At 43.3% G+C, this 23,596-nt stretch overlaps 1 protein-coding gene across 7 annotated transcripts in view; it reads left to right on the forward strand.

Moving 5' to 3' along the window:
- Window positions 1-23,187, forward strand: part of LOC139750394 (glutamate receptor ionotropic, kainate 2-like) — a 690,745-nt gene extending 667,558 nt beyond the window's left edge. For 6 of the 7 annotated variants that reach the window (XM_071665191.1, XM_071665147.1, XM_071665137.1 and 3 more), the window contains 6 exons: window positions 17-214; window positions 804-906; window positions 1,561-1,690; window positions 4,808-4,932; window positions 13,558-13,710; window positions 18,249-23,187. In XM_071665191.1, coding sequence (XP_071521292.1) covers window positions 17-214; window positions 804-906; window positions 1,561-1,690; window positions 4,808-4,932; window positions 13,558-13,710; window positions 18,249-18,416 — 877 coding nt within the window. In that variant the 3' untranslated portion in view covers window positions 18,417-23,187. Of the gene's footprint in view, window positions 1-16; window positions 215-803; window positions 907-1,560; window positions 1,691-4,807; window positions 4,933-7,459; window positions 7,576-13,557; window positions 13,711-18,248 lie in introns of all 7 variants that reach the window. The other variant, XM_071665173.1, reaches the window with a different exon arrangement.
- The last annotated feature ends 409 nt before the right edge of the window (window positions 23,188-23,596 follow it).

Genomic DNA, 23,596 nt, shown 5'->3' on the forward strand with positions numbered 1-23,596 from the left:
CTGCCTGCCACAACAGAGCGGTATCGACACGTATGGTCGCTGGGATGTGGTGGTTCTTTACTCTCATCATGATCTCCTCCTACACTGCCAACCTGGCTGCTTTCCTTACCGTTGAGCGTATGGAATCGCCCATCGAGTCGGCTGAGGACCTTGCGAAGCAGACTAAGATCAAGTATGGCTCCCTGTCCTCCGGCACCACCACCTCCTTCTTCAGGTAGGTCTTCGAATAAGTCGTCTGCGGGATGGGGTTCCTTCACGTCTCTTCTTCAAACTGGTCTTCAGGTAAATGTGTAAGGGAAAGACATCTTTAGATCAGTATTTTGAGGAATGAGCTTCCGATCATGACCTTAGGTAAGTAGTCTGAGGGTAAAGGCTTTTCCAGTAGAATTATTCTGGTTAAGCCTTCGTCAGGTAAGCATTCTCATAGGCATGACCACCTCAGAATAGGAATTGAGGAAGAATATTGAGTAAATCTTCGTGACATACGTAGGTCCTCCTTGGATAGGTCTTCAGGCAAGCCACCCTCAGGAAGGTGTTCGTGTTAAGGTGTCATCAAGTAGACCCCCAACCGGTGGGAATTTGACCAAGATATGGAGAAGGATCGCAACTAAGTCTGCCGAAATGTCAACAAATTTGCCTTGCCTAGATATACACTTCTAAGTCTGTTTCTTGATATACTCTTATACATTAAGTACACGGTGAATGCACGACCCTTACTAAATGCATACAAGAGTGAAGTAAACATACGTATGATCTGGAGTTAATATAATGATAATTCCAAGCTGTACATCTTTTCCTTCAAGAGACTCCAGCCTGCCAACCTACAAGCGAATGTGGAGCTTCATGCAGTCCACCAGCCCCTCTGTCTTCGTCGAGTCCAACGCTGACGGTGTCAAGAGAGTCCAGGTAAAGCCTCTGGTCACTGACCCCATGCCTCTACCATCCTCTCTCTCTCTCTCTCTCTCTCTCTCTCTCTCTCTCTCTCTCTCTCTCTCTCTCTCTCTCTCTCTCGTCATCTGGTGTCGTCCTCGTCTTCACAGTCGTCATTATCTTTAATGCCATATATCATCAGTGTCACCAATATCATCATCCCTCCTCTTCCACATCACTTTTAGTATCATCCCCATCAGCCTATATCGTTATTAGAATCGTCTCCCTTTTCATCTTTTGGTACTATTATCATCACCTCACGTCGTCATCATCATCATCCTCCCTCAGCCGTATATTATATAACAATTGAGGTAACTGACCCCATCCACTCACCTCCACACTCGTGAGGACTCCCTCCAAGGCTCCCTGTGGTACTGTAAGCAGTAAGGTAACCTGGATTCACTTGCTAACATGAAGACAGTTTTCCTCTCTTTAGGATATTTATCCTCACGGACAGTCATTCACCTCAGACGTTGCTGCTTCTCTTGTGATGCAAAACATGGTTGTAGTAAGAAGTATGAACGTCTGTGTGATAATCCTATAATTAATTTTTCTTTTATTACTGTGCATGAAACTTCATTCCTGTTGGGGTTGATCGAACTTCCTACCGATGATGTCAATATTGAACAGAGTGAAAACGGCCTGTATGCCTACCTGATGGAGTCGACGTCGATTGAGTACGTGGTCGAGCGGAACTGTGACCTGACCCAGATTGGTGGCCTCCTCGACTCCAAGAGCTACGGTATCGCCCTGCCCCCGGGTGAGTCTCGTCCATACTACCCCCGACACACCAACCCGTCTCTAGCACACAAACCCTACACACGACCCCATCTCTAGCACACAAACCCTACAGACGACCCCATCTCTAGCACACAAACTCCACACACGACCCCATCTCTAGCACACAAACCCTACACACGACCCCATCTCTAGCACACAAACTCTACACACGACCCCATCTCTAGCACACAAACTCTACACACGACCCCATCTCTAGCACACAAACCCTACACACGACCCCATCTCTAGCACACAAACCCTACACACGACCCCATCTCTAGCACACAAACCCTACACACCACCCCGTCTCTAGCACACAAACCCGACACACGACCCCATCTCTAGCACACAAACCCTACAGACGACCCCATCTCTAGAACACAAACCCTACAGACGACCCCATCTCTAGCACACAAACTCCACACACGACCCCATCTCTACTACACAAACCCTACACACGACCCCATCTCTAGAGCCAAATTACAGACCCCAACAGACAAAATCAGTGTAGTTACTGCTGTTGGGAGAGGATTTTTATTTTCTTAAGTTAAGGATAACTAAGAACGTAACTATTGAATCCATGTTACCCTTTCAGGATAACATGAAGTCGTCACATTGATGTATCGTAGTTTATGTTAGTGACCCGCACCTTCTTCACTAGTTGTGTCTCGTAAGTCCTGGCCTTACTAAGCCAATCCCTCTCCTTACCCAGCTTGTTGACCTCTGCCAGTCCTTTATACACACCACCTTTCCCATGTATTCATGGACCCGCAACAGACGCCTCCAGTTATGTTAGCATGCAATATGCTGACATGCAGTATGCTGTCATGCGGTATGCTGGCATACAGTATGCTGAAGTGCAGTATGCTGGCATGCAGTTTAGGTTGCTCCTTGAATAACCTTTGGCCTTCATCCTCGTGTATGATTCAGACGGGGTTAATGTTAACAACACAACCTTTCTGTCAGTGTTAATAAACCTGTCGTAGTATATAACCAGTTGTTCATCACTCGTCACTTTTGTTAAACTTTAAAAAAAAATTCTCGCCTCGCACAACACGCATGCGCATGTAAGTCGCTGGGTTTGATGCTTCATACTGCACGTGTGGATGTTGCTGGGTTTAATGCTTCGACAACACGTATGTAAGTCGCTGGGTTTAATGCTTCACACAGCACGTATGTAAGTCGCTGGGTTTAATGGATTTTCATCAGCTGAAGGTCATTAAGCCAGAATCCGTGTCAAATGTCATAGATACAAGTAGGAATACATATCATTCTCACAGAACACTTGAGACCTTATTGATCGATGATCGCCAGTCATAGGTTTTTGAAAGGGGTAACTAGGTATGAGTAAACAGCGATAGTTCCCTTTGAAAGGGGTTCCAACAGCTATGAGAAGCGCTCCATTCGGAAGTAGAGTAAGGTGGGTTACACCAGAGAGAGAAGGCTCTCCACGAAGCTGTATTCCACAGTGTATCAACTTTCAGAGGTAGTCCAGGAAAATTCTTATATACTGTAAATTATCCTATTTCTAAGCTTAACATTTTAGTGAATGAGGAGAAATGTACAGAAGTTCTTTTTCATGACCTTTCAAGTTCGAACGAAGAAAACGGTCGGCCGTGTTTTCTAAAAATTGTACTAAGCTGACGGAACGGATTAAGCTTAGAAATTCAAGTCGAGAAGTAGAAATTTAAGTCGAGACGAAAAACATGAGACATATCAGCAAATATTACATGTTGCTTACAGATTTCTTCTTCAACTAAGAAAAGGTTGAACTTTCCTGGGCCAGTGTAAACATATTCCTGGTGCAGCTTTCAACTCGTTCATTAATCACTCCATATATTCAATCATTGTATTGAAGAAGAAATCCTCTGCTGCAGTCGAGAGTCAAAATGCTTGCCATCCAGGGTGTGTCCAATAATTCAGGGGACGTCACACTGATGTAGTCTTGGAAATTCCACACATCGATCAAGAACGTCGCAGCCCTCGGTCAAGTCTGAGGAGCTGTGTTGAATCTTCCGCTGAGTCGCGTCCGTCTTCTAGAGCTCGATGAGTGAAGGTCGTCCACAGGGATCTCGCAGGATTTGTTCCAACAGGCTGGGAATCATCTTGATGGCAGCTTGCCTCTGTAGTCTCTCTCTCTCTCTCTCTCTCTCTCTCTCTCTCTCTCTCTCTCTCTCTCTCTCTCTCTCATATCAAAGTCGGGGCGCACCAGTGAATTTTGCAAAGAGCGAAGATTAGTTTCTTAGACATTGAATTTGGATGTCCTGTCTACTTGACCTTGATCCATAAGCTTCTGGTCAGAAATCATGCCATCGTACCCTAGAGTCGTATTATCGTACTCAGTGGTCTTACCGTCGCGCTCAAGGGTCGTACCGACGGGGTTTCAAAAGTCGATTCTCATTTCTTTTTTAATTATTCATGGAATTCCTCAGTGGGCACCATCATCCTTAACGTAGTTTAGATGAACTACTTAATTTCTTTCTTGACACATGTCCGAAGTGGTTTACGTAGTCTAGACATTAGCTGTAACGACCCGTGACACAGTTCGTAAAGTCCTTATGTGTCATCATCCAAAATAAGTCGCTAAAAACCTGTATGTTTATCGCAGCAAGACTTATTAGTTCCATTCGTAGGCTCGCACTGGCGCGTCAGCGTTTGATTTGAAGCATTTTGGTTCCGACTGATTTTGATGGGATGAAATCAATTCTCTTCCATTATGTTTTGCCTTGGTATTCTGTGGATAATCACTTTTCCACGTTGTTATATTAACTGATATTTTGTGAACTTGAATATCTTAGAGATGATGATGTTGGATATCATTAGATAAGGGAATGCCACAGGTATGTCAAGGAGGTGTTTCTGTCCAAACCATCCCAATTTTTAACGCCATCTGTCACCAGCTGGTGTAAACTGACCTGTCAAAAGAGAGACCAGTTGATTGAGGAACTAGTTTTGTTATGGAGGTACTCCGGTCGCCCTCTAGCCTCTTTATCAGTCCTTCGCTATGACTAACCGGAGTATACCCTTCTCTCCTAACAGGTCACAACCATCACTAACCCAACTAACAGACACCTCCCCCGCCCTCACTAACTTTCAGGATCCCCTTACACCAGCGCCATCAGCAGCACTATCCTGGCGCTGCAGGAGACCTCCACGATCCAACTGCTCAAGCGCAAGTGGTGGAGCGAGATGAACGGGGCGGGAAGGTGTAAGACTGATAAGGTAAACACGTCCGACTTGATGCCCTAATTCTCCCATTTTTCTTGAATTTCAGAGGTGGTTCACACCTGCGCAGTTTACAACCTTTGAATAAAAGTGGGTTCGTTCGGTGTCATTCAGTACTCCGTGACGTCACATATTCATTGATAAAGTAGGATTCCGCCGGTAGAACGTCGTCATAATCTGACTGAGCGTCGACTGACGACTTAGTGTGTGTGTGTGGATGTGGAGGAGACTCGGTAGTGTGTATTGAGCCTGGCTGTTGACGGTGAGCGACAGATATTGGCCATCACGAGCGGCAGGCACCGATGGTACGCGTCGTAGTCTCCAGCTGAAGCTCAGGAATTCTTTAAGATTTTTCTCGCAGCGCCATACATTTTCCCTGCATTTCGTTTACGTGGTTATGCAATACCAGCACCCCAGTTTGTGAGGTTGCTACAGCCTCGCAGCTGCGCTCCACACTGAAGCAGGGTAAGGCGAGTTGCTATGGAGCGAGAAGGCCTCGAGGACGCTGTTTTCTCTCTCTCTCTGATCCGCTCGTGGTGTTACCCCTTACAAGCGAAGTCTGGGCATAGCTTTCGTTGGACAAACAACTTCACGTGACGCTTAAGCTACCTTGTTAGAAGAATAGTTAAGCAGACAAACTGTTTGCTGGCAAGTATCAGAGTTGTTTTCAAGTATATGGATGAGGAGATATTTAACAAGCTGTCAACAACTGGGTAAACTGAACGTCAAAACTAGAACAGGCTAAATAAATGAGAAGATTCAGAGGAGGGCAACAATTATGCCATTAGAAGAAGAGAGATGAGTCGCAGAATATGGCTAGGGACTATGAATTTGTCGACCTTACAAGAGGTAAGAGTGAGGCGTGACCTGATCACAACTTTTTAAGTTTTCAGAACAGATCGATGACGTGGACAGTGAACAGCTCTTCGAGAGATGTACGGATAGAACCAGGGGACATTACATGAAACTATAGAAGGAACTTGTTAAAATGATGTAAAGAAGTACTTTTACGGTACACAAATTGTGGATAAATGGATTAGAATGATTGAGGACAAGGTTAACGCAGATTGCATAATTAGATTTAAGAAGCTGTGTAATAGTACAGAATGTTCTAGAAATGGGGGCGACCCACGAGTGTAAAAAGGCACTCTCCGTGCTGTACAAATTGGTAATACCAAATTGGTTGTTAACAACACGCACACGATCCAGGTGGCTGGAGAAAAGGTACAGGTATCCTTCCTTGACTATGGACAGAAGGGACGGGTCGTAGGTATCAATAAAAAACTAGGAGTTTGTTGGTAGGGTGGCGATCGTGAGAACATTAGAGAAACAGAAAAAAGAAAAAAGTTGGGAACGTAATAGAGCTCATCCATGGTGCTTTGTTGATGCTTTCGTTACGATTGCATACGCCTGCATTATTGCCATCGTGACGAGAAAAATATATTCGGATTGAAAAGGTTTTCCTTGGCGATGAGATCGCACGAATTGAAAATTGTCATTCCAGAGCGAGCATTTTCGTTCGTCTATTTTCTCTAGGGAGAAGCTTGACATCTCATCCTCTCTGAGCTGCAGGTTTTATCACCATCACAAGCACCAGTTTAGGGACACACTCGTGTGTTATCACCTAGCGTGCTAAGCGGCTCCCGGACCTCCTCACACCTACCCACTATGATCCTTGTGGTAACGACCCTGTCTCTGGTAGCAGGTTCGCCCTACATGGGGCCTTCTGGACTTGGCCGTGTTGTCTCTGCAGGAAGAATGCAGAATCCACGTTTTAAAAGAGAAATGATTCAAACAAAACAGAGATGGTTGGTGGGAAATGTAAGGTTGAAAAAAAAAAAAACACCGAATGCATTATGATCCCAATAACATTAACACTTTTAACAGGATTTCTCGAAGCGGTCAGTGAATCCTAAAGTATGTGTACGAACGATGGCGGAGATGGGGGAAAATCCACCTTATACTTTCAGTATTCTTGAAATATTACACTTTCTCAGTATTCACTCTCACGGTATTCTTGAAGGTATACTGTTAAGTGCCTTCCTTAATATGAAATAGATGGAATCGCATGACCATAATAACCACCATTCATATTTTCAAGGATAGACTTTATGAAAAAGATGATAGTAAATAAATCCATAACTCGGAGTTGATGTTAACCTTGAGGAGTCACAATGCAGCAGTACTTCTGGTCCGACGTACTGCATGATTCAGTAGTCATGGTGTTGGTCCTGGACACAAGCTCACCATTCACACACACACACACACACACATACGCCGCTTCATGCCCAGCCACTGACGCTTGGTTAACCTTGAGCGCTGAGACAAGGCGTGGGCAGTGTGACCCTGTGTTGGTCAGCTGTGTCTCTGTGGCCACAACACCGTCACTAATACCCCCCTCCCTCGTGTATCGTGTGTACTGGGTACCCTGTGTGGGGGTTTTCAGGCTGCCTCCCTTGAGGATATCCCGAAGCCACTACCACCACCAACCACCATGACTAATACGTAATATTCTTGGCACTAGGTTCCCCCTTCAAAGAGGCCCTGGACGTCGCAATATTGACCCTGCAGTCTCGAGGCAGATTCCACAATCTGAAAGAGAAATGGTTTAGACAAAAGAGAGGTGGTGGAAAGTGCAGGGTAAGCTGACCTAAAGGCATTTAGTTGCACCATGACCTAATCTATAGAGTCCTAAGCGTACGTAGAGCATCATACGTGTGAAGATGCAATGTGTTCATTAACTTATGATCCTACACACCGTAGGAAGGCTGGACAGTTCTCTAAGTCTCTTTTATACCATTTGTGGTTTGTCTTTCTTCGAAACTGACCAAATTATGAGTGGCATGAGGGACACACATCCCCAGACAGAGCAGTGAGTGACTGTGAGACGTGCATGTATACATATAGGTTATCATGTGTGTGTTTACTTAACATCGTTTGGTTAATGTTGGTTACGTTCGTGTGTGATGCAGACGCGTTCTTTTAGGTTTGTGTTTCACTAACGCTGTAGGTAAAGGCATCTCTCGAGAGGAAACGAGAGGTCTTGAGGCTCCTGCCAATGTTCTCGACTTCCTCTCTCACTCGGGCCTTCGGCCAAAGAACAGTGATCTTACATTAGGGATATTAATAATATAGAATCTATCAGCTTCCTGACATCGTGTTCATTATGATAATGAGAGGCTTTGACTCCCTATATATATATATATATATATATATATATATATATATATATATATATATACTTGGTCGTGAGATAATCTTCCTCTGCAAGCCTCCAGATATATTTGCCATTCTGACACTACTTGCCTCCAAACTTGCCACCGTTACAAGTGTTCTGACTAGTATTTTTCATGTCCTCTACTACTGTAGTTTCTTCATGTCCTCTACTACTGTAGTTTCTTCATGTCCTCTACTACTGTAGTTTCTTCATGTCCTCTACCACTGTAGTTTCTTCATGTCCTCTTCTACTGTAGTTTATTCATGCCCTCTGTTGCCGTAGTTTCTGCATGTCCTCTTCTACTGTAGTTTCTTTATCTGATATATTAGCTCTTATTTTTCCTCGTTCCACAGCGAAACATGATTTGCTCTGAAATACCCAAGCAATAGTACACACTTGGTTTGTCAAGTAGTAACCAATCAGTTGCCATAATCAGGACATGTCTAGTGTTCTGCAACAAAATTAAGAGTTGTTAGATGTCAGGCGCAAAGCTTCCTTCACATTTCATTTACGTGTACTGTAAATGGAATTTAGAAAGCAAAACAAAGCAATAATGTTCTGAGTAATTTAGCCAGCGCTGAATACGAATCGTAACCATCAAAAGAGAAAGGCGGAGAGAGATGAGAAGTTAGTAGGACTAATACCTAAAGATGTTGCCTCTTTTTGTTTAGCCCCAACTTGCTATGTAAACTAACCTTCCTTGACTCGGTGTGAGATGAGTGACCCTTTGTGTGCCGAGTAACTCACCGTAACCCAGTGTGTACTGAGTGACCTGACTGTGTGAGGAGAATAGTATCTCATGATATTGTATGAGTTAAGCTACCAATCATGGCTTGCGATGAGGTAAGTGATCCATCTGCACACACTTATAGGGATATATATATATGTATATATATATATATATATATATATATATATATATATATATATATATATATATATATATATATATATTCTTCTTTCAAACTATTCGCCATTTCCCGCATTAGCGAGGTAGCGTTAAGAACAGAGGACTGGGCCTTGAGGGAATACCCTCACCTGGCCCAATTCTCTGTTCCTTCTTTTGGGGGGGGAAAAAAAAAAAAAAAAAAAAATGAGAGGGGAGGATTTCCAGCCCCCCGCTCCCTCCCCTTTTAGTCGCCTTCTACGACACGCAGGGAATACGTGGGAAGTATTCTTTCTTCCCTATCCCCAGGGATAATATATATATATATATATATATATATATATATATATATTTTTTTTTTTTTTTTTTTTTTTTTTTTTTTTTTTTTTTATACTTTGTCGCTGTCTCCCGCGTCTGCGAGGTAGCGCAAGGAAACAGACGAAAGAAATGGCCCAACCCCCCCCCCCCCCCCCATACACATGTACATACACACGTCCACACACGCAAATATACATACCTACACAGCTTTCCATGGTTTACCCCAGACGCTTCACATGCCTTGCTTCAATCCACTGACAGCACGTCAACCCCTGTATACCACATGACTCCAATTCACTCTATTTCTTGCCCTCCTTTCACCCTCCTGCATGTTCAGGCCCCGATCACACAAAATCTTTTTCACTCCATCTTTCCACCTCCAATTTGGTCTCCCTCTTCTCCTCGTTCCCTCCACCTCCGACACATATATCCTCTTGGTCAATCTCTCCTCACTCATTCTCTCCATGTGCCCAAACCATTTCAAAACACCCTCTTCTGCTCTCTCAACCACGCTCTTTTTATTTCCACACATCTCTCTTACCCTTACGTTACTTACTCGATCAAACCACCTCACACCACACATTGTCCTCAAACATCTCATTTCCAGCACATCCATCCTCCTGCGCACATCTCTATCCATAGCCCACGCCTCGCAACCATACAACATTGTTGGAACCACTATTCCCTCAAACATACCCATTTTTGCTTTCCGAGATAATGTTCTCGACTTCCACACATTTTTCAAGGCTCCCAAAATTTTCGCCCCCTCCCCCACCCTATGATCCACTTCCGCTTCCATGGTTCCATCCGCTGACAGATCCACTCCCAGATATCTAAAACACTTCACTTCCTCCAGTTTTTCTCCATTCAAACTCACCTCCCAATTGACTTGACCCTCACCCCTACTGTACCTAATAACCTTGCTCTTATTCACATTTACTCTCAACTTTCTTCTTCCACACACTTTACCAAACTCAGTCACCAGCTTCTGCAGTTTCTCACATGAATCAGCCACCAGCGCTGTATCATCAGCGAACAACAACTGACTCACTTCCCAAGCTCTCTCATCCCCAACAGACTTCATACTTGCCCCTCTTTCCAGGACTCTTGCATTTACCTCCCTTACAACCCCATCCATAAACAAATTAAACAACCATGGAGACATCACACACCCCTGCCGCAAACCTACATTCACTGAGAACCAATCACTTTCCTCTCTTCCTACACGTACACATGCCTTACATCCTCGATAAAAACTTTTCACTGCTTCTAACAACTTGCCTCCCACACCATATATTCTTAATACCTTCCACAGAGCATCTCTATCAACTCTATCATATGCCTTCTCCAGATCCATAAATGCTACATACAAATCCATTTGCTTTTCTAAGTATTTCTCACATACATTCTTCAAAGCAAACACCTGATCCACACATCCTCTACCACTTCTGAAACCGCACTGCTCTTCCCCAATCTGATGCTCTGTACATGCCTTCACCCTCTCAATCAATACCCTCCCATATAATTTACCAGGAATACTCAACAAACTTATACCTCTGTAACCAAGATGTGAAAAAAGGAGAGATAGGTAGTATGTTTGAGGAAAGGAACCTGGATGTTTTGGCTCTGAGTGAAACGAAGCTCAAGGGTAAAGGGGAAGAGTGGTTTGGAAATGTCTGGGGAGTGAAGTCAGGGGTTAGTGAGAGGACAAGAGCAAGGGAAGGAGTAGCAATACTCCTGAAACAGGAGTTGTGGGAGTATGTGATAGAATGTAAGAAAGTAAATTCTCGATTAATATGGGTAAAATTGAAAGTTGATGGAGAGAGGTGGGTGATTATTGGTGCATATGCACCTGGGCATGAGAAGAAAGATCATGAGAGGCAAGTGTTTTGGGAGCAGCTAAATGAGTGTGTTAGCGGTTTTGATGCACGAGACCGGGTTATAGTGATGGGTGATTTGAATGCAAAGGTGAGTAATGTGGCAGTTGAGGGAATAATTGGTATGCATGGGGTGTTCAGTGTTGTAAATGGAAATGGTGAAGAGCTTGTAGATTTATGTGCTGAAAAAGGACTGATGATTGGGAATACCTGGTTTAAAAAGCGAGATATACATAAGTATACTTATGTAAGTAGGAGAGATGGCCAGAGAGCGTTATTGGATTACGTGTTAATTGACAGGCGTGCGAAAGAGAGACTTTTGGATGTTAATGTGCTGAGAGGTGCAACTGGAGGGATGTCTGATCATTATCTTGTGGAGGCTAAGGTGAAGATTAGTATGGGTTTTCAGAAAAGAGGAGTGAATGTTGGGGTGAAGAAGGTGGTGAGAGTAAGTGAGCTTGGGAAGGAGACCTGTGTGGGGAAGTACCAGGAGAGACTGTGTAAAGAATGGAAAAAGGTGAGAACAATGGAAGTAAGGGGAGTGGGGGAGGAATGGGATGTATTTAGGGAATCAGTGATGGATTGCGCAAAAGATGCTTGTGGCATGAGAAGAGTGGGAGGTGGGCTGTTTAGAAAGGGTAGTGAGTGGTGGGATGAAGAAGTAAGAGTATTAGTGAAAGAGAAGAGAGAGGCATTTGGACGATTTTTGCAGGGAAAAAATGCAATTGAGTGGGAGAAGTATAAAAGAAAGAGACAGGAGGTCAAGAGAAAGGTGCAAGAGGTGAAAAAAAGGGCAAATGAGAGTTGGGGTGAGAGACTATCAGTAAATTTTAGGGAGAATAAAAAGATGTTCTGGAAGGAGGTAAATAGGGTGCGTAAGACAAGGGAGCAAATGGGAACTTCAGTGAAGGGCGTAAATGGGGAGGTGATAACAAGTAGCGGTGATGTGAGAAGGAGATGGAATGAGTATTTTGAAGGTTTGTTGAATGTGTCTGATGACAGAGTGGCAGATATAGGGTGTTTTGGTCGAGGTGGTGGGCAAAGTGAGAGGGTTAGGGAAAATGATTTGGTAAACAGAGAAGAGGTAGTAAAAGCTTTGCGGAAGATGAAAGCCGGCAAGGCAGCAGGTTTGGATGGTATTGCAGTGGAATTTATTAAGAAAGGGGGTGACTGTATTGTTGACTGGTTGGTAAGGTTATTTAATGTATGTATGACTCATGGTGAGGTGCCTGAGGATTGGCGGAATGCGTGCATAGTGCCATTGTACATATATATATATATATATATATATATATATATATATATATTGCAACACAAATTTGCATTTGTTCAATGGATCTGGTGAGTTTGTATAGTTGTTGATAGTATAGCCAACGAATTATAGAATCATGACAGAGGTGTGTATCTATGAGAGAAGCGCTAAGTCTACTCTCTTCTTGAGCAGGTTTCCCACAGAGTTATGACGCTGCTTTTGACTTCCTCTTCTGTGACTGGGACAAGGAACAAAGACGGAGGACCCGTGAAAGAAACACTAGAAAATAGTTCCTCCTCTTTTTTTTCGTATTCATCCTGTGTGCGATCAACGTGTGAATACTGTTTGATGAAGGAAGGATCATGAAGTTTCTGATCATCTACAAATACGTTATGTATATTTTTGATAAAACAAAAGCTAGTAATTATCCATGTGAGGTATGATTTGTCCTCTTCACCAAAAGTTAATAAACCGACAGAGACCTTACATGGCCTGCTCTTTTATAGCATGGACATTAATCATTCTACTGTGATTAACAGCGTCTGCAGCTAGACGTAGAGCTTCCTCTATCCTCGATGACTAATTAGTACAGCTTAATAAGTGAATATATTCCCCACCTCTCCCCGTTTTCTTTTTTCCCTGCCTCAGTCACAGTGTGTGCAGTCAAAGACGTAATGAATTAGCCAAGCTTCTCATCATGTTCCTAAGTGAGCAAGTAATTTACCATGACATTGAGTGAGCTGATGTATGTATGTTGCCTGGTAAAAAGGGCTCTGGTGTGAGCTAAGTGTCGTGCGAACACCCCAGTTTGACCCGACTGACCTACGTTGACCCTGAATGAACCCAGAAGCCTCAGTGTGTAACCCAGTTAGAAGCTGAGGGACTTGACGTAACCCAGTGTGAGCCGAGTGACCCACCGTGACCCCGTACCCCAGTTATAAGTTGAGGGACTTGACGTGACCCAGTGTGAGCTGAGTGACCCAATGTGACCCCTTACCCCAGTTATAAGTTGAGGGACTTGACGTGACCCAGTGTGAGCTGAGTGACCCACCGTGACCCCGTACCCTGGCAGGAGGAGGCTGGTGGGAGCAGTATGGCCAGCGAGCTGAACCTGTCTAACGTCGGAGGCGTGTTCGTGGTACTGCTGGGCGGGATGGGCCTGGCCCTCATCGTGGCCATCGGAGAGTTCATCCTCGAGTGCTGGGATATCGCCAAGGAAGACCAGGTGGGTGATCTGCTCTCCTATTTGGGGTTATTAGGGGCGGGGTGTGCGGTGATGGTAGTGGTGGTGACGTATGGTACCCACCTGCAGTGGGTGATGGTAAGGTATAACACCCACGTACTGAAGATGAGAGTGAGGTATAGTGTTTATTCAGCTAAGAGGGATGGAGGGGTAGAACCTTCCTGACGAAGGTGTTGGCTTGATACAGTATCTACCTGCTAGTGGGTAGTGGCAGCGTGCAGTACTTTCTTGCTGATGATGGGGTACAGTCACTACACGATGAGGGTGATGGAGTGGTACAGTACCTCTTTGCTAGGATGATCGTGCTCCACCGTACCTGCTTTTTAGGATGATGGTGCAGTACATAACCTACCTGTTAGGATATTGGTGTGGTAAAGGACCTGCCTGCTGTGGTGATGCGTGTGGTACAGTACCTGCCTGCTGGGGTGATGGTCTGGTACAGAACCCTCCTGCTGGGGTGATAGTGTGGTACGGTACCCGGCTTCTGGGGTACAGTACCTACCTATTGGGGTGGTATGAAACACCATCAAATACCTAGGTAGGATTGCAGAGTGTAATACCTAACCTACCAAAAATACTCGCGTGGTAGTGTGAGCATGATGGTTGAATACAGGAGCAGCTAACTGCTGGAGATAGACTTACCACCTACCTGCTGGAGGCGTTAGTGGGAGGAAGAAACTGTCCGTCTGGTGTGAGTGATGGCGAGGTAATGGTGCCTACCAGTCGGGGGATGACGGATGAATGTGATGACATAGTGCACGCTCATTAAGGCTAATAGGTAGAATCTGGTTGCTGGAAGTGATGGAGTACAGCATCTACCCGACAAGCTGTAACAGGATTACTCAGCTAAAAGAAGGAAATGGAATCACTTAAGACTGAAACTGAGGAACGAGGCAACAACATAGTCTTGAGGGGGGGAGAAAATGGGTGGGTAAGCCAAGGCAACAACAGATACACCATACGCAAGGCAGCGAGGAGCGCCAAGACTGAAATACGTGGCTTGCAGAGGAAGCAGCACATCCATCTGATAAATCCAGGAATAATAAATCTCTGGATGATGTGAGGCAAGTCATGAACATATTGGAAGTTTGCGAAATGAAGGTGACCATAAACTGAGGAGAATCGGGATAAATTGAAGGAGAGGGAACACCGCTAAAGGGAACATTTACGATAGGAAAAATGTGATGGAGTCTAGAAGACGAACTTACAAACTGCCAGGCAGAGAGATGCTCATTAGGCGTCATGATAATAAAACAGACAGCAACGGATGAGGTGAAAAGAGAAAGAAAAACTGGAGGGAGCAGAAAAACTCTGGGAAGACAGAGGAAAACGAGACAGAGCGCCATCCCCGGCACCTAAGGGTTCGGAAGGAAACAAGTCATTTTTGCTGATGGAATGGCGGGAGACGGAAGGATTCTCAATCTCAGGATCGAATAGATCAGATGGAGTCAGGTAACATAAACACTGTTGAAAGTAAACTGAGCGAGGAGATTGAATCTCTTATATAGTATCTTTAAAGGGTGTACAGTGACGGAGAGGGGATGGATCTGCCGCTCTAGGGATAGTATAAAATATTTCAAGGGGATGAGGTTACCACTAGACTTCTTATACTTTCTGAGAAAAATAGTGATGGAAAAGGTCTACCCATTAGGCCTCTCTGTATATAATCCTTCAGTGACGTTACATGAGCAAAACCATATGTTCAAAGATAATATAAAGGAACAGTAAAGAGGGTACAAGAAGCTGACAAATCAGTTGTCGTGCTTGAGGACTTTAACCACAAGTCATTAACTACAAAAGGAAATGTTAGATCCACAGGGAGTAGGAGAGGACTTCTGATACCGGCATGTCAAATAGTTCACTGTGGTTACAGAAGCGGATATGGTAATAATAAAAGCTGATGTCTTCGGGTCCGTTCGCCTTGAAACTTGAAAAAAAAATTATCTGTGGAACTTCACTTGGGAAAAGCGATCATTTCATTCTTTATAAAACTGAGAACATGAGAGATGGCTGTGTGCGTTAGTTTAGAAGATAGATCCTAACCAGGAGACAGAACAAGAAGAGAAAAAATCCGCCTACTTTGAGGAAAGAACTGAAGCCTGAATTCAGGAATACTGAAACTTAAAATGGATGTCGTAGAAACTTAAAGAAGTAGCGAAGGTGGATATTGACTGTAGAGAATGAAGAGTAAGGCAAACAACAAAGACTTGATGAGTAGTTTAACAGATGTAAAGTGACACAGGATTACTTTGTGTAGCTTATAGTGTAGAATAGATATAGGGGACACGGGTGTCAGGCAGGGTTTGAAAAGTATATGAGGGTCAAAGGTACATTATATGGTGACGAGGACAAGAGAGGTACAAAAGACACGTTTCTGATAGGGGAAAACTATCACCTTAAACTAATACATAAACTAGTGAGATGGAAAGGTACGATTAAGGACCCTAATGATTATATCAAGGAACCCAGAAAGAGAAGATATTGACAAAAATGAAGACATATGACAAGAACTTAACCAAAATCTTACAGCTTACCTGTTCTTACTAGGCAGGAAATGAGACATACTCGAGAAAAACGTAAATGAAGTGAAGTCTTCAGATATAAGAAGGTTCATGAAGGAAATGAAGCCATACAAGACACATGGCCCGGATGGCATGTTTCCATTTATACCGAAGGAATGTACGGAGGCCTTGGAAAAGCTGTTGGAGTGTTATGTAAGATCTCGTCCGAGAAGGACAGTAATAAACTGGAACAGAAGAAAACCAGAGTAGTGACGATACTAAAGGAGATATGACACATGGGTAACCCTGAATTATGAATGTTGTGTTGTAAACGAACGTAATAGACAGGACACTAAAGAAGATGATAATATGGACAATTTCTTTGCTAACAGAAACATCTTGAGATACAACATGGAAGCAGATAGAAAAAAAAATTGCTCACGTCTGGTTTATTACATCAGAGTGATACCAATATCCTTGAAAATTAGAAATGAGATGGGTTTTTGATTACCAGACGATCTTGTGACACTGTCTCACACAGGAGAATGAAGATGAAAAGTGGCTTCTAAGGTAGTGATAGAGGATGTCTGGCTAATAAGAACAGATGACGTTCTTTCAAATTGGGTAATCGCAACAAGTAGGGTTCCTCATGGCTCAGTGCTGGGACCACAGCTATTCCTGATCCATGTGAATGATACGCCAGATGAAATCAAATCATAGGATGTGTTGGCTTACGCTATCAGTATCATTGATGATGTAGAAAATAAAAGGGGAGTGCATTGATATAAAAAGACCAGGTAAAAATGCAGCAGTAGTCAGATGACATGAAATTTAATCGTATCAAACATAAAGAAGTGAAGATGGGAAATGGAGTAGACAGATCAATATGCAACTAATATTATGGAAAAACGAACCAAAAGAAAAATTTTGTTAGTAACCGTAGAGTTTACTGAACGCAGAAACAATTAGTCGAGGATCAAAGAGTCCATTACTTAAAATTCGTGAAGAAAATTGTCGCAAAGGAAGTAAAGAAGTATTTTTATAGTGTAAGAGTATTGGATAAATGGCATAAGCCAGTCACGACATTCTAAATGCGGACAGAATACAGAAATATCATCATCTCAACTGTAGTTTACTGGTATATCCACATCCTCTCACCTTTCACATTCCATTTCACCTGCGATCTCATACACTCACACTCCCTTACCTTTCATCTTATCTTTGATGTTCCACTTTCTTTACGTCCACCCAAACTCACCTTGTTCGAACCTTGTCTTTGGGCTCCAACGCTGGCACATAAGCCTGAGCCCATTTACGTCAGTCACATACTCTAATAAACATTCCAGTCGTGTTCGTCCTTTATTACATGCCTATACCTCCTCATCACTTCATCATCTGCCAGCTGTTCCACTCATAACTTTATGTAATTTCCACATTTTCTGTCCTGGATCGCCCAACTTATCTTCTGTCTCTATATCTCATTGATATCTTTGACCACCTGTTCATTACTTCTAATCTCATATCCATTTGTCCAACCTGTAGAATTTCTAAAACTATCCCCAGCAGACTTGTCATACAAGCTACCTCTGTTATCAGTTTCCCCCACATCCCCTTAACCTACTCGTTCTCTTAAGCTCATACGAAAACCATCGACGGGCCAGTGGGAAACGTAGTCTGGTTCACTTCCGACAGTCTCTCAAGCATACCTGTATCCATCATCTGAACGGTTTCCACTAACTTTAGCCGGGTGAAAGCACCTATGATGGGCTAACTTTATTCTTTGACAACACTCCAGGGTTCTGGGTCACTATACTCTAACTTCTTAAGTACTTTGTAATGAGAATCTAGAATTCAAAAACTTTAGTCTTTGATTACGAGGTTGTCCTGAACTTTAAACGGTTTTCCTTTTTTGTGCCGTCAAAGCCAATGAATCCTTTAAAGTCCTCCTAACCCTTTGTACTGGACAGTATTGCTTGCCATGCTAGAATTGCGTCTCACCCCAAATTCTCTCGTCTTCAGGTGCCGATGATGACCGTGTTGAGCCAGGAACTCCGCTTCGTCTTCAAGTGTAAGGGCTCTACCAAACCGGTGAGAAAGAAAGCCTCGGAGTCTGAGGTTGGGAACGCCAGCAACAACCTGTATGGTTCCGATGTTTACAACTACACTGGCAAAAATCCGCTCACTTGATTACCTGACGTGACGTCACACTCTGACGTCACGGATGAAACCCACCCTTGGATGCTTCCCAGCTACGTCCCACCGCCGCCTTCCCCAGTAGACAACCTTCATGCATCGACAGCGAATCAGAACGCCTCTACGAGCAATGAGAACTCCTGCACGGCCAATCAGAACTCCTCCCCATCGTACTGTGTGCCAAGTAGGGCTACTTCGCCTTTGCAATCGGCCAATCAGAGTGAAGAGACATGTGATGCAGCGAGTCTGAGACAGAGGAAAAACTGGTAGTCAGCAAACTGCCTCTTAGATCTAACTTTGCTATCCTCCTCTCAAGCGGTGTGTGCAGTTTCTTTACCCCGGTCGAAATTTTGGTGGTGTCGTCAAGTGAAACTTGTACTGGGAGTCGTATATCCCCCCCGAGATATTTTTTATACCATCCTCCCCCTCCCTCTCTGGCTCGTGAAAAGGTTCAGAGACTTTTGATGCTTAACGAAGGTAAAAAGGCACCACTCCCGGGTCCTGCTTCTCCTCTTGGTAAACTAAAGTGGAGGCATTTTTCGTAGTACCTGGTCGGGTATGAACCGATACGGGACAAGAAACTGAAGAAGGCTAGAAAATAATGACTGTTGTGATAAAGCAACATGAAAGCAGAACATTTTTTTTTAATGGATCAGACTTTTTTTTTTCTTCTTCCCAATGTACTGATCATACTGAGGCAATGTTTCTGTGTGTGTGCTAAATGTTGGTGATTTTCTTCGCCTTGGGCTTATCCCACCATGTTCAGACAATCCAATATCCACATTACTGTACCTGAGCCTTAAAACGGCTCATGTCCCACAAGCTATCCTTTTTTTTTCCCCCGTTCATTGAAATAACAGGAACTAGCAATATGGACACCCTGGTTTTAAAAAGCGTTTCCTTCATATGACCTTACCCAAGAGATCATGACCAGTTTATTGTTTTCATTGATTTATTTGATCAGTATTGACCTTGTCGTCAGTGTGCTGCGCGTGACATTCCCTGCGTCCGGTACCTCAACCTACCTTTGTATATAGAGGTAGGGCAAGCAGCCTTACGCTTTACTGCCACAACCCCCACTTCCCTAACAGTGTGTGTGTGTGTGTGTTTCTGTTGACAAAGATTTAGAAGCCTCAGTTATCTCTCCTGAAGATAACTACTTGACGGATACAGTCAAAACAGGCTGTGTGGTTCCTGTAAATAGCCCGAAATACAGTGGCTCAGATAGTCCTTCTAGTGAATGATGAGAGGGAAAACTATGTTTCATCTCGGAACCAAAAAGTTTAGCAGTTTTTGTGCAGAGCTGTTAGAACCTAGCGTCCATCGGATGGGATGTTCAGAGGTGCACGTTGATTGGTAGAAAGTCCAGAGTTGGCAGTTGGTACGTAATCTGAGTGCTCAGAGCTGGCCAGTGATTGGTTGAACGATCAGTCTTAGCATTTGATGGACAGAATGTTCAGAATTTCATTCTGAATGGTAAATTCTTCAGCGATGGCAGAACGTTTCGAGATAATAACTGACATATGAAACTGGTGACTTCACGTGTTGAGAGCTGGTTGCTGATTGGTGTTGCTGGCCTTCCTCACACTGAAAGCTAGTTGATGATTGGCGTCACTGACAATACTTACGTTGACAGCTAGGAATTCGTTGGTGGATCAGACCTCATCCATGGTGCATTGTAATATGACATCCCAAACACTAGATAGACCCACTACATATGCAAGTTCCAAACCAGTTTTATCCTTCCAAGTTTTTTCTACGAAGTGAGTGTATTCGTGGCTCTGTTCTTGTTGATTTCTGTAATCAATGAGTTCTCCGTGTATATTTAGTGTCTTTTGTAAGTTACCTTTTTTTTTTTTTTAAGAATGGTAATTCGCTAAAAATTATACTTTGACCAGGTCTTCTCCACCCTCAAAGTTCTCCAATTTATATTTCCTATTCGGCAAGTTCTGCCTTCCTCAGTTTTTCTTCAGGTTACGTGCTGCTTAGACCCTGTTCAAAAAGTTCCATCACAATATTACTCGTCAAGTTCTAACCTAGTCAGTTTTTTTTATGTTAAGTTCTCCACTGGCAAAGATTGTTTTAACATCTCATAAAAGTTCGACTGACAAGCTTTATTTCCACTAACATTTCTTTTCCATGTTTTCCATTCATGAACTTCTGTCGTCACTAAGATCTCTTCTCACCAAGAACTTTTGCTCTCTCAAAGGCCTTCCTTCCACCAAGCTCTATTCTCGCTAGTTTCTTTCTCCACTCGTGAAGTTTTCTCACATCACAGTCTTACGAAGTACTCTTGACTTTTCACAACAGGTTATAAACTTGCTAAGTTATACACTCACCAAGATATAAACTCGCCAAATCATGGACTCGCCCAGTTATAAACTTACCAGTTTACACACTCACCTAGTTCAACAACTCAGAGATAAACACTCAAAAGTTATATTCTCACTAAGTTATACACTTTCGAAACTTGACTCAACAAGTTATACACGCATCAAGAGGTACACTCACCAATCACTGTTGTATACATCGGGACAACACAGCAGTATCAACACACCGTAAGAGGATGGATGAGCATCAGCAGCCCAGCATCGCCACAGGAAAGAGTCGGAACCCGACCAGAAGGAATTGTTTCTTTGTTTAGCTGGAGATGATTTTGTTTTGAGTTGGTTTCTAAGTCTCTCTTGCTCTTTTGGTTATTTTGACTTCATAAGTCAGTAAGGTTTGAGGAAGATTTTTTTTCCTTTTGAGTATTATTATATCTTGAAAGAGTTTAGACGTGAATCCCCTTAATAGAAGATGGAGCATCATTACCCGACATTTATAATGGGTAAAGGGTGTAGCTCACGTAGATGCTCAAGTGTTTAGCTAGCTATCAGGAGCTTTGGATCCCACATCTACTGTACATTTTTTTACCATCTTCCTTACCCCCTTTCCTCCCCCTAACACCGCTGGTAACCTTCAAGTATCGTTTCCAGTTATCAGTCAAGATTGTTTACATCACTCCGTTTCTGTCCTAATGCCATAATCATCATCATTGTTAATACCATCCAGGAAGTTACGTGTCATTTTCATCACCGTTGTTTTTTGCGCGGGCAAGTGTAAAAGAAATCACCGTCACTGTCACTGGGATTATATAATTACTTTGGATGTGGCAGTGTCTTGGTATGTTGTTGGTGGCAGTGTCTCGTGTTGTGAAAGTGTTGCCTCACATCTTCTTTTCCTGCAGTTATTATAACCTTCATCGTCTCGCACCTCATTAATCAGTCCCATCCGTCTTTTAAAAAAGAAAATCTTATTCCTCACATTCGTGTTTTCCTTTCACTTTTCTCTCATATTTTTTTTTTTCCTATTATTGAGATGTATTCAGCCTGTATCAAAATGATATAATAGGATTTACTAATATGATGTAATACATATTTCTGAGCCTGACGATGAGCCAAGTAAATACTCTTGAAACTCCTGCTGTCCAGGTTCTGTATAAGACTTGAGTCATATATGGAGATGCACGGTAGCAAGTATAATGGATCCATCATCACTGCAAGTGACTGATCACGAGTTGCTGACTCACAAGCACTGTGAACACACCTCTGCCATGTCGTCTTAGCTTGTCAGTAGAAGGTGAGCTCGATGTGCAGGCTGTGAAGCAGCGCATTTGTTCACTAAGATCCTTTGGTTTAAGGATGACACCAGTGAGGGATTATTGGTGCAGTTCGCCCGTTGTTCCTGAGTGCCTCAACACTCGGATTCTGTTCACTTTAAGATAGAATCATGAAGATGGCAAAAGATTAATTAAAGTTATCCGTACGGCCGTGGAGAAAGCCTTAACTTGCCATGAAGTAGGCCAACCCTAACGATCAGAAATTAATATATCCGATACAACAAATGAACAAGTGTATCTCGGAATCAAATCTAAACTGTCAATGTTCAATTAACAGCAGCAGCAGAAGGTGGTACACCAAAATACGTAACAGTTTCGAAAAAGTATCGTACATGTCCTCATACTGGACAGAGCATCATCAACAAGGAACAGCAGTATGAAATCTTTTCAGGAAGATACGACACTATCGTGCCCAAGAGCATTGTAGAATATATTACGACCTGGTAGATGATGTCAGTGCGGGGACTGCCACTATCTGAAAGTCACTGCTAGACATATACTTCACTGACATCAGTTATCAATAAATAAGTTTATTCAAGTAAATATACAATATACGATTTTATTCCATTTTCAGGTTTATGTTTCCTTTTCAGCGTATTCCTCAGTAAGTAGAGTTGGGTAACAATGTTCCCACTCACATATCCCTATGAAATTTCCATAGTTGTATATCCTCTACATTCACCGTTTTCCTACTGGTTAGTGTGTCGGATAGAGATGGTTATGGGGGTGCCTGCTTCTATACTTTCTCTTCCGATAGAGGGAGAAGTTAGGATACCTTCACTGTCCTTAAGCAGATTACCTCGTCATGTGAACATCACGTCTCTTCTCATCTCTTGTTCGGCTGTACTCCAGGCTGATGTTGACCGGCGTCGTGGTGAAGATGACAGACCTTGGTGAGGTTTGACTGGCCAAGTGGCGAGGTTGACAGGCGTCGTGAAGAAATCAACAGGCTTCGAGGTGGGGAGACCTTGGTGTGGTTTGACTGGCCAAGTGGTGAGGTTGACAGGCGTCGTGGTGAGGTGAACTGGCCTCATGTTGAGGTGATAAAGGTGACTCGGCATCTCTCAGGTCTGGTGTAAGTAACTAATTCGGATCAGGTCAAGTGAGGTGAGCTTATATGTGAGGTCATAGAGACACAGCAGGATCAACTGTGACGACAAAAGCAGCAACTTCACAGGGGGCTGGTAATATTCGCTGGGCCTTAACGTTATTGAAATCATTTAATTCCACCACTTAATGAAATCTTGATAGCTTTACCTATTCAGTCCGTTTTAAAACTGCCTTTCCCAGGACACGTATACTGAAGCTGCTCTCGGACTTATAAAAGTGATGAATCTGTGGGAACTTATCTTTCTTTTTCGACTCTTCAAGTTTTCAGCATCTTGATGGATTCTCATCATCAAAGCAGGCAGTATACAAAGTCTGCCGTGTCCGAGGCTTTTGTTTTATTTTGTTTGAGATGTGTATCATTTTGGCCAATTTATCCTATTGGTTTACATCTGATCTTTCCACT

This window comes from Panulirus ornatus, chromosome 1 (assembly GCF_036320965.1).
Source record: "Panulirus ornatus isolate Po-2019 chromosome 1, ASM3632096v1, whole genome shotgun sequence".
NCBI lineage: Eukaryota > Metazoa > Arthropoda > Malacostraca > Decapoda > Palinuridae > Panulirus > Panulirus ornatus.